Below are 12,080 nucleotides of genomic sequence, written 5' to 3' on the forward strand. Positions count from 1 at the left end.
GGGTAGGAATAGAAGTCTTTGGCGGCAGTAAATCAGGGTTAAAACTAGGACTGCTATCAATCAGATCGTCCGTTGTCTTGTTTTCCTTGACACCTTCGAAAGGCTGAGATTCTTTTCTTGGTTCATTTCCTTGTTTAGACATGAATTTTGGTGAAATGTTTTTCAAAATAGGAGGAACATTTGGGTTGTCTTCTGTATTTTCATTCAAAACTTCAGATTCAACTATTATTTTATCAGATCAAAACCCTTGAAGAGGCTCTTCATCGAAGAGGCTCTTCATCTGACAATAACGAATGAAGCCTTTGAACATCTAACACATTTGAAGATCTTGAAACCAACATCTTACTGCTCTGTTTTTCTCATAACTCCCAACCTCCTTCACACGAACTACAAAGTTGTCGAGAAAATTAGGGCTAGAGGTAGGAGGAGGGGGCACATTTGGAGGGTAAAAATTTGTTTTTTTAATGGGTAAATGGGCTGCCAGCTGGCCCAATTTTTAATGGGGGAGGGGGCACATTGGAAGGGATAAAACCTAAAAGCCGTTTCTTTAATTGAAAGGTCTTTTATATATATGTTATGATTTTTAAATAATATTTAAATTAAAAAATATATAATTTTTATTTAACTATTAACTAAAATCATGACAATTAACGTGTCCCCAATGTGTCATGTCCTACTCTTTCAGAAATTGACATGTCGTTGTGTTCGTGTTGTATAGTCGTGTCTCAATCACGTGTCCATGTTTGTGCTTCTTAGGATTAGGAATCCTAGCCTAGTAGAACCCAATTTTTCTATCTCAAATACTTATTTTCAAATCAATTAGGGGCTTAGGCCCCTTTTCCTTGGCAGGAGTGCCTTTTTTCCGGCCTATAATTTTGTATCCTCTCTTGTTTTCAATGGAGTGATCCTTTCTTATTAGGAACGAAAGAAAAAAAGATGTAAACTTGTCCCTGCATGACTAAAAAACCCTCATAATTTAATAAAGGTTTCTGTCAATTTTTTTTGGTCTTTTATTAATAAGCTGAAAATTTTTCTGCACTGGGAAGTAAATGAGCCACTGAATTTTAGTTGATGATTTATTGTCATCTAATTAAAAAAAAAATAATAATAATAATTCACTCATCACTGATTTAAAAACCACGCTGCCACGAGGCAATTATTCATCCTCCATTTTGCATTCTTTTCCAACCTTATTATTTATTTATTTTATTATAGTACCAGGAACAAAGTTGCTAGGCTGCTAACACAATCTCTTGACCAAAACCCTCTTTTGTAATTTTTCTTTATCCCACGCTTAATCTTTTTTTTTTTTTTTTTGAAAAAGAAACAAGCTTCTCATTGAATTAATGAAAAGGAATGAAAATGTTCAAAGATACAAACTGTCGAACGAGTGAAAAGAAAAGAGAATTACAAGTAAATGGAAAAAACAAGATAAGCTCAAACATTAAGAGATAAAGTAAAAGTTCCCCAATTGTAACAAATAAGTGAGGGAGAAAAGTTTTCGAACAAAGGTGACAAAGAGCTCCACTGTGAAGATTTGAATTTAGCCAAACTGGAACGATCCAATGAAGATTTGCGATGATCCTTGAAAATTCTGAGATTTCTTTCATACCAAAGCTTCATAGAGCAAGGCTTTGACACCATTTGACCACAACAAGCTACTTTGAGAAGATAGAATTGGGCCTAGGAGTAGTTGAAGGATATTATCCACTGCTATCCAGGAGAGATCGAACTCTTTAAATAACAAGAACCAACAGTGCAATGCGTAAGGACGTTGGAAGAATATATGGATCAGATTCTCCCTGCTTTCTTGACAAAACATACACATTGATGGCTGTAGACAGAAAACCGAGAGCTTTCTTTGAAGAACTTCATCTGTATTCAATCTTCCATTAATGATGATCCAAACAAAAAACCCGACCTTCTTCGGGCTCTTTGTTTTCCAAATAGCCTTATAAAAATCGGGTGGCAAAAGAGATGACGAAGAAGATTTGCAAAGAGATGCCATTGAAAAGGAGCCAGAAGCTTCCTTAGACCAGAAACGACTATCCTCCATACTGTTTGGGTGTTAGAGTATATATTAGTATGTTTTACATTCTTTTAAATAATATGTATTCATTTGTCCTTTACCTTCCCCTTCTAGGATTAGGTCAATCTTGTATATTTGTCTATATATAGACTTCAGTAATGAGAATGAGATCCATCGGGTTCTCTCAGACCTTAGTTTCTACATGGTATCAGAGCTTTAGGTTCCTTCTAAAATTTTTGTGCCCATTAGGGTTTTGTGCCCATTAGGGTTTTGTTCATCGTCGCCGCCGCCGCCACTCACTTCTGTCGCCGCCCACTGCCACCACCATTGCCGTTTGCTGATTCGCCAACGCTGCTGTTTTCCAATTGCTGTTCGTGGGTTTCGTCTCGCCGTCCTTCGCACCTCCGTCGCCGCCTGTCGCTGTGCGCTTCCATCACCGCCAATTGCCTTCGCCCCTCTGGTTGTCGTGGGGTAGCACTTAGGGTTTCTGGTTTCAGAAAACACCTGATCCAGTTCAAGCGGCCCAGTTCAATCGGTTTGGTTTCAAGCGGTTTGGTTCATTCGGTTCAGGTTCGGTTCGATCTGGTTCGTCACATTCCGGTTCGATTTGGTTGATTTATACCAGTTTTGATCCGGTTTGTTTGTTTCGGTTCAATTGGTTTGGTTCACTTGGCTCTATTCAATTGGTTTGGTTCGATTCCCTTTCCTCCTTCAGATTTGGTTTGGTCTGTTTCAGTGCAGTTTTTGTTTGTGTCCATATTGTTGAAGTTATGATCGAGAAGAAATTAATGGTAACGATTTCTGCGGAAGAGTTTGCTAAATTCCAATCGTACCAAAAGTCATTGATGGCATCATACTCTAATCCAATCACTGTCATTACTCGAGTGCTAACTCTTTTCGAAGAATATTATCGTTTGGGTCATCCATCTCTCTCCATGTTAAAGAGTCTCCGTCCTCAATTTCATAGTTTGCATTCTTTAGATTGTGAGTCATGTCAATTTGCTAAGTTTCATCGTCTCAGTTCCTATCCTAGAGTCAATACACGAGCTAATGCTCTTTTTGCATTCGTCAGTTCATCCCTTGGAAGGGGAGAAGTTGAATAAATATTGTTTTCATTCTTAGTTGAATGAATTAAACCATGAGAGAGAGGATGGAGAGAATCATTGTTATTTGAAAGAAAGCCACATTTTGATGCAATGATTTCTCCTTATTGAAGGCGTCCAATAAATTTGATTGTAACTTTTCCTCTGAATTAATTCGAGCCATGCTATTAAGTAAGAGAGACTCTTCGTTTCTTTTCCTTCTTTTGTAGAAAAGGGGTCATGGTTCTATGTGACCTTTCACTTTCTTATTCATTAAGGGAAATGAAAGACCTTTCGCTTTTGAGGGATTGTTTCATTAATTCCTTGTGACAAGGGAATACTATTTCTCTCTCCTTCCGGCTGAATATTAAATTCGATACTTTGGCATGTCCTTAAAATTGAAGAAGGATCCTTTAGACCCTTCGCCTTCTGTGAATTATTATCCGGTGTTGATGATTCTCTTTCTTCAATAATATTGATTATTTTTTTAACCAAATTTTCGTTAATGACAGACTGGTCATTGAACCTCGGATGCTCCCTATTCTTTTCAGGAGAATGAACCGTTTCAGAAGGTTCAGTTAAGACCATTGTTCTCTTTCTGCTTGTGTAAATATCAAAACCTTCAGGAAGTGACCTTTCAACTTCCATAACTGTCTGAAATCTAACAATGTCTAGAGGATTTGAAAGATTACTAAAGTCCGACAGAAAAGAGATTTTCTTATGGGGATTTATAGCTTGACAATGAGAAATTCGGGCCTCAAACGATCCAACACCCTTCTGATTTAATTCCACTGAAGCTGGTAGAAGACCACACTGATTTTGTTCCAACATATTCAAAGTTCTCGTTGAAATCGCTAACAGACCACCACAATATTTACCTATGGCTTCAAAACAATCCCGATTCCAAAACGAAAGAGGAAGGTCTTTAATAACAATCCAACCTCCGTATCCCAAAATAAAATCTGGTCTACTATGCTTTTCAATACACCACTTTTCTAATTTAAGACGAAATCCCTCCACTTGTCGCCAATTACCAGATAAATCCTTTGAATCAAGAGTTCGACCATTACTGAACTTGAGGAGAGCCTTATCAACCATAAAGGGGTTGAGTACACAAGACTGTGAGTATTTTGATTCAAGTGCTGAGGAGATCTTAGACCAATTGTCGTGGGCACAACATCTGGAAACAACTATCATATTGTTCCAGTCGGTTTTCAGCACTTCATACTCTTTCTTGAACCATTGAGCCTTCCCAGATCTCTTCCCTGTTGGCCTAACCGTCTTGAACTCAAGCTCTGCAGATAAATCAACTTTTTCTTGAATGCTTACGCCCTCAATCTTAGCGGGAGAGGGCCCACTAGAAACAGAATTTTTAACCACCTTAGCGTAAGAACAAGATGAATCCTGTTTCTGTGATCGGGGAAGAATTTATTCATCCGCTATTGGAACATGAAAAGCCTTTGAAATAACGCTCATCTGTCTTTCAGCATTCCTTGCAGAAAAGTTTTTAAGCATTAACCAGAAATCATACCAACCCGATTTGTTAGAATATGCCGGAACTAGAATGATCCTTCTGCCCCCTGTAAATGGCCAGAAAATGAGGGAGACAAACCAAGATTGTTTCATCTTTACCTTATGAATTCGGCATGTTCCAAACTCGTTGCGCTGATGCTGAAGGAAAGGGGAGCTCATCAATAAGTGAACTAATTTCGCCATGTGACTCTCGAACCAAAGGAAATGGGATGGATGAAGGGGAAGTAATTCTTTCCTAACCACGTCTTCCAGCAGGAAGAGGTTGTTCCGCCCAAATACAGAAGAACTTGCCATCTACTTGACAGCTGTTGACCTCCATTGGGAACCGCTTGCTGCAGCAAAATCTTAGGGACAAAAGGGAAAGGGAGAAGAGAAGGAAGGCAAGAGACTAGGGGAAAGACGAAGGACAATGGTTGGGAAGCTCGCCGAAAAGAGTGCCGGAGAGCGGGAGTCTAGTTGGTTGAGGGAGGGTGATGAATGAGAGAGGGGAGGAAAGAGGAGAGAGGAGAGAGCATTTTCCTTAACACTCCTCTGAAATAACTAGTTACACCTCTGGCTTATCATTTGCCATATCTAAACCACACACTAGTAACAACACGAAAAAACTTATCCCATGCTTAATCATTTTAGATTTTTGTTGTTTTGTCTTTTACATGGCAATCAATCAATCGTTCGAGCCAATGCATATTTTCTCTCTCGTCATGCTTAAATCCCGAAGTTTATTGTAGATCAATGCACTTCTTGCTTTAAAATACTTTGGCTCTTGTGGCATAATGCTATCAAGGCTTTGCTCTATGAGCTATGGTTTGAAAGAAATCTCAGAATTTTCGAGGGTCGATGCAATTCTTCGTTCGATCGATTTAGCATAGTTAAATTTAAAGCTTCACGGTGGTGTCCTTTGTCATCTCTTTTTGAAAATTATTCTTCTTCTCTTATTTGTTCTAATTGGGGTGCTTTTTGTTCCCATATTTAGTTTGTTCTACATTTTTTTAATCTTTCACTCTTTTTTGAGAGTTTGTATCATTGAACATTTATATCCCTTTTCATTTTAAAAATGAGAAGTTTGTTTCTTGTTAAAAAAAAAAATACAGTGGCTCATGTTGAGCACTAGTTTCTATAAAACTTGTTTATCCTCTTTTGCCAACTTTTGATCTGTCTGTAATATTCATCCAAAAGAAAGCGCGTGTATCAATAATGTAATTAATTATCTTAACTGGTTTTCCTTTTGTGGGTTTCTAATGTTATGGCAATTTTATTTATTTACTCTCTAGGAAAGGCTTCTCTCTTGCGAATGTGTTAGAAGCTGTAGTTGAAGAGGTTAGAAAGCTTTTGCTGGTGCATCCGAGTATTGCTATTGCTACCAAAGCAACCATTTTTGGGGATAAATCTTCTGACATGGTCAGACGGTGAGTGAAGTCTAGAAGGAATTTCGTTTCCCCAATGAGAAACAAAAATTGCATGACATAGTCTAAGACTCCTAACTCTGGAAGAACCATGTTTCTTGTGCTATACTGACTTATTGAACTGGTATGGTTTACGAGATTGGTGATGTGACTAGTTTTAAGCCGTCCATATTTGAGATATGAATGCATCCACACTTGCTTGCTTTGTCCTTGGTTCTTTCAAATTGTCAAGTACTTTGATAACTTGCTACAATTCTCGGGGACTAAGTGTACTTAGCTCTGCAAATTTTGAGATCTATGATTTGAAGTTACATATCACCAATTCCTTTTGCCATTCCTATCCATGTTTTGATTGCTTCGTTATCAATCTTGCTTTCTTGGATAGGAATCTATTACAATCGCTGTTTCTTTCATTGAAAAAAGAAAAAAATAAAAAATAAAATAAGAAGAAGAATAAGGAGAATGATGTTACACTATATGGTGTGACCTTGATATCCAAATATATCATCTTTTCATGTATTGATAATCATTGAAAAATCTGTAAATTTTCATTTAATTATATTTTGCATTTAAGTGGTAACATATAATTCCCCTAAAGTGTATTTGGTTGACGTAGGTATAGGGGCTAATTTTGTAACAAAATTTTTGTTTTATTTTGTTTAGTTTCAGGGTAGTTAGTACTTGGTAGGGTTAATCTATTTTTGTCTTGGAAGGTAATTATTTGTAATCTAAGCCTTTTACCTCACATTATAAAGTACAGTACATAAAGGTTGGATTAGAATGTGTACTACATAAAGGTTTTTCATTTGTACTCCCATCACCTAGTAGTTTCTTGTTTTTGGCCCCAGTTGGTATTCTCCATGGTTGTCCTTCTCGGATTTCTTTCCCTTGGATTTCAGTGGGGATAGTAGAGCTGTGAATATTGTTATTTGATATTTCTGTTTTTACTCATGCCTCGTTAGATGATATGACATATACTAACCTTCTCAAACTTGTGTTTCAGTGAAAAGCCTTCAGCAGAGTCAGAATCAAGATATGTGACAACTAGTAGTGGACCACAAGTTCTGTATCGTGAGTACATGCCTTTTGCATGGCAGGTGATCTATGTTATTGTCCCTGTCTACACTTTCTATTGTGAAAGCTGTAACTTATGTATTTTCTTAAAGATGAATAAACCATCACTCAACCCAAAAGCTTAAGCTAATGGGTTGGGTAAATTTAATTCATTTATGGATATCTCAACACTCCCCCTCACTTGTGGGCTTGGAAAATCACAAAGGCCCAACAAGAGGAAATCATAATAAATGGGGAGGAAACAACAACGATGAGTTCGATCACAGGACCTCCCGCTCAGTTCGACTTGCCCAACGCGAACAACTAGCAGTTACAAAGTTTTATTCTTCGTCTTCCACCTAGATTTGATGTGGCCAAAGACCAATTACTCTCTAGTTCAGAAATTCCAGCTTTAGAGGAGGTATACACTCGAGTACTTCGCGTTGAGAACCTCCTACGGACTCATGCCCTATACCAACAGCTTCTTCGTCCGTGGATCCAGGAACGAGTGATGACCTTCCTATTGCCCTTCGAAAAGGTAAGTGTAAGTGTACTTATCCTGTTTCTTCTTTGTTTCATATAACCATTTGTCATCACCTACTTGTTCGTTTCTGGCATCCTTGAGTCTGTATCTATTACTAAAACTATTCATGAAGCTTTGTCTCATCCTGGTTGGCGGGCTGCTATGTTGGAGGAGATGACTGCCTTAGATGACAATGGTACTTGAGATTTAGTGTCTCTTCTTGCAGGAAAGAAACCTATCGGTTGTAAATGAGTGTTTGCTATTAAAGTTCATCCTGATGGATCAATTGCTCGTTCGAAAGCTAGTCTTGTTGCTAAGGATATGTGAAGACTTATGGAATTGATTATTCTGATACTTTTTCTCCGGTTGCTAAATTGGCTTATGTTAGATTATTTATTTCCTTGGCATCTATTCACCATTGACTCTTACATCAGCTTGATATTAAAAATGCATTCCTTCACGATGATCTTCCAGAAGAAGTGTATATGGAGCAACGACCAGGTTTTGTTGCTCAGGGGGAGAATGGAAAGGTACGTCGTCTTCGTAAATCCTTATATGGGTTGAAACAAAGTCCACGAGCATTGTTTAGAAAATTCAGTCAGGTGATTGATGACTTTGGAATGAAAAAGAGTAAGTCGGACCATTCTGTCTTCTATAAACAATCTGAGTCTGGTGTTATCTTACTAGTTGTATATTGATGATATTGTGATTACTGGTAATGATTCAGCAGACATCCTATCACTCAAAACTTTTCTTCATAGTCAATTCCATACTAAGGATTTGGGAGTGCTAAAATACTTCTTAGGAATCGAGGTAATAAGCAGCAAGAAGGGATTCTCTTATCACAGAGAAAATATGTATTGACCTTTTAACTGAAACAGGAAAGTTAGTTGCTAAGCCACGAAGTACCCCAATGATACCTAATTTATAACTTACAAAAGAAGGGGAGTTGTTGAAAGATCCTGGGAAGTATAGGAGGTTATTAGGGTAGCTGAATTATCTCACAGTTACGAGGCTAAACATAGCTTATCCAGTCAGTATTATGAGTCAGTATATGAGTTCTCCTACGACTGACCATTGGGTCGTATTGGAACATATTCTATGTAATTTGAAAGGTGCTCTTGGATGTGGTTTGTTATTTAAAGATCATGGTTATCTTAATATTAAATGTTTTTTAGATGCTGATTGGGCAGGTTCTAAGGAAGATAGAAGATCAACCTCAGGACATTGTGTATTTGTTGGAGGTAATTTAGTTTCTTGGAAAAGTAAGACACAAAATGTGGTGTAGCGTTCGAGTGTTGAATCAGAATATAGAGCTATGACACAGTCGGTGTGTGAATTAGTATGGATATATCAACTTTCGACTGAATTGGGATTTGACATCACTGCTCCAATGAAACTTTGGTGTGATAATCAAGCAACTCTCCATATTGCATCCAATCTAGTATTTCACGAACGAACCAAACACATTGAAGTTGATTGTCATTATGTACATGAGAAAATACAGTAAGGATTGGTGAAGAATACCATATTCACTCAAATAGGAGTCAAGAGCACCAGAAAAATATTCTTTAGCATTATCACTTTGTAGAACCTTTAGAGAGCCACCAAATTGAGTTCGAACTTCAGCATGAAAGTTACGAAAAATGAGAAAGTAACTCAGAACGATGTTTCATTAAATATAACGAAGTTACACGAGAAAAATCATCGACAAATGTAACAAAATGTCGAAACCCACCTATGGACTCAATAAGACAAGAACCCCAAACATCAGAATGAACTAATTCAAAAAGAGTAGTAGCTCGTTTATTGACTCTAGGATACGAACTGAGACGATGAAACTTTTAAAATTGACATGACTCACAATCTAAAGAATGCAGACTACGAAATTGAGGACGAAGACTCTTTAACATGGAGAGAGATGTATGACCCAAACGATAATGTTTTTGAAAGGAGATGGTACTCGAGTGCAAATAGTAACCGTAGGTATTTGTGTATCAAACGTGTGGAGGCCATTGGATTCACGCCCTTTACCAATAGTCTTCTTCGTCGTAAGATCCTGAAATAAGCAATAACAAGGGAAGAATAAGACAACAATTGAGATCACGAGTGAGTTTACTAACAGAGATCAAATTAAAAGAAAATTTTGGTAAATTTAAGATAGAGGTCAATGAAAGAGATTTGGAAAGATGATGCAGATGGGGAGAATTTTGCAAATAAGTTAGTGTTACTTGTCATATGATTTGTCGCACCGTAGTCAATGATCCATTTTGACGCTAAGGAAATAAGACATTTATTGGTATTACCTGGCTCAGCGATGGTGGTGATCGGATTAGAGGACGATCCCGTCAATGACTCTTGATACTATTGGAACTTAGCAAACTCTTCCATAGGAATTGTAACTAACTTGCCAGCATCATCAGGAGTAGGTGGAAAATGTGCTGACTGTGTTTTCTGACCTTTATTCAACAGCTTTCTACATTTTCGCTTTGTATGACTAGGTTTATGACAATAATTGCATATAATGATATCTCCTGAATTTGATTTTGGAGCACTAAAATTCCAACGTTGAGCATTCGAAGTCGTGGAATTCCCGTGGTAGGTATTACCTCGGTTTGCATTTGTACTACGTCCAATCAAAGCACTACTAGACTGAGATGACATGACGGATTGTGACTTCTCAATGCGAAGTACTCGAGCATATGCCTCCTATAAAGCTGGAATTTCCGAATCAGAGAGTAAATTGGTCTTTAGACACATCAAATCTAGGTTGAAGACCAAGAAGAAAATTTATAACTGCTAGTTGTTTGCGTTGGGCAAGCCGAACTTTTGTATCATTAATATCTGAGAGTAATGCATTAAACTCTGCATAAATTCTGTTGTGTTCCATAAAGTGATTTGTAAGTGATTTGTCACCAAATTCAGGTTGGTAGAAGCACTTGCAGATTTCAAATATTCAACAAAAATTTCTTTTTCCAGAATAAAGGAATTCTAAGTATTTAAGCAACTCTTTAACATACTCAGACTCATTGACCAAGCCAATAATGTCACCCTCGATCAAATTCTTGATCTGTAAAACTAGTCGAGCATCATCTCGCAACCAAGCTTTCTTGCTCTCATTCTTAGGAGGATATTCGGTTATGTGATCATCCACATCAATACTTCGCAAAAAAAGACGAACATTGATTTTCCATGAAGAATAGTTTGATCCCTTCAACTTATGTTCTTTGATTTTCGATATCATTGGGATCACCTTAGATGTTACGATTGATTTCTTCTCAGCCATAACAAACAAACGAACTTATTTAAACAAAACAACAAAACCAGTTCAAACCAACCAAACAGAACCAAACAAAACAGATGAACTGAACTGCTTGAATCAAACTGATTAACCGAACCGTTTGAACCAAATCGACTGAACTGGACCGCTTGAACCGAACCGACTGAACCTGATCAGGTGTTTTCTGAAACCAGAAACCCTTAAGTGGTAACCCACGACAACCAGAGGGGCAAAATCCAATAGGGACTGAAGGCGACGGAAGCTACGGCGAAGGCGACTGGCGGTGACGGAAGTGCATGGCAATGGTGACGGGTGGCGACGGAAGTGCGAACGACAGCGAGACAAAAATTATTTCAAATCATGAATGAACTTGCGAATCAGCAAACGGAAACCCACGAACAGCAGCGTTGGCGACGATGGCAACGACAGTGGGCGACAGTGGCGGTGGCGATAGTAGTGAGTTGAGTCGTATACCAATGAACAAAACCCTAAGGTACCAAAACTAAGTTAAAAAATTTCAGAAGAAACCTAGAGCTCTGATACCATCTTAAGGATGAATGAACCATCACTCAACCCAAAAGTTCAAACTGATAGGTTGGGTAAATTTAATTCATTTATGGATATCTCAACATATTTAAAAGTGTTGTCAAAGTGCAAGGGTACACTCAAAGATAACAAGTTCCTTGGTCATGTTGAGCATGAAGTGACTTAAAATTATCACTTGAATGAAGAGCGAGACATTTAAAAGAAACATCAAATATAGCAATTGTAAGGACAACATAGCAATAAATATCTAAACGTAATGCCTAAGTATTTAATACATGGAAAGTGCCAAAAATAAAATATACTACTCCTATAAACAAACATTCAGTCATAAGGAATTATAAGAAGATAAACATTTTGTCACCAGCATTGTTGTTCCAGTAGGTAAAGACATACTTAAATCTTTACAATTAAGAAGAAAGACACTTTGAATTAAGACTATCTTTTTAGTATGAGATGCTTCACACCTTGCAGTGCTTACACCTCTCGCATATCAAAATTTCCTACAGCACTGTGGTTCTTCCATACCAACTTAGCTGCCTTGTGCTGCTATTGTCATAACAACTGGTACACCATAGGTAGGCCTGACCCAGTCCTTTCGTACTAGGGTTGAAACTTGACACCTTACTTTTCT

At 37.7% G+C, this 12,080-nt stretch overlaps 1 protein-coding gene across 11 annotated transcripts in view; it reads left to right on the top strand.

Moving 5' to 3' along the window:
• The window catches only part of XRCC2 (homolog of X-ray repair cross complementing 2 (XRCC2)), a 46,559-nt gene that overhangs the window by 22,051 nt on the left and 12,428 nt on the right, over nucleotides 1-12,080 (top strand). For 7 of the 11 annotated variants that reach the window (XR_002602956.2, XM_088117561.1, XM_088117563.1 and 4 more), the window contains exons 6-7: nucleotides 5,916-6,050; nucleotides 7,051-7,144. Coding sequence is in view for 7 of the 11 variants with exons in the window: in XM_088117561.1 (XP_087973687.1) it covers nucleotides 5,916-6,050; nucleotides 7,051-7,144 (229 nt within the window). In the remaining 4 variants the exon portion in view is untranslated. The remainder of the gene's footprint in view (nucleotides 1-5,915; nucleotides 6,051-7,050; nucleotides 7,145-12,080) is intronic. The other 4 variants (XR_015787220.1, XR_015787219.1, XR_015787221.1 and 1 more) reach the window with 3 other exon arrangements.

Source organism: Momordica charantia, assembly GCF_013281855.1.
Source record: "Momordica charantia cultivar OHB3-1 chromosome 9 unlocalized genomic scaffold, Mcharantia_2.0 BLBB01000009.1, whole genome shotgun sequence".
NCBI lineage: Eukaryota > Viridiplantae > Streptophyta > Magnoliopsida > Cucurbitales > Cucurbitaceae > Momordica > Momordica charantia.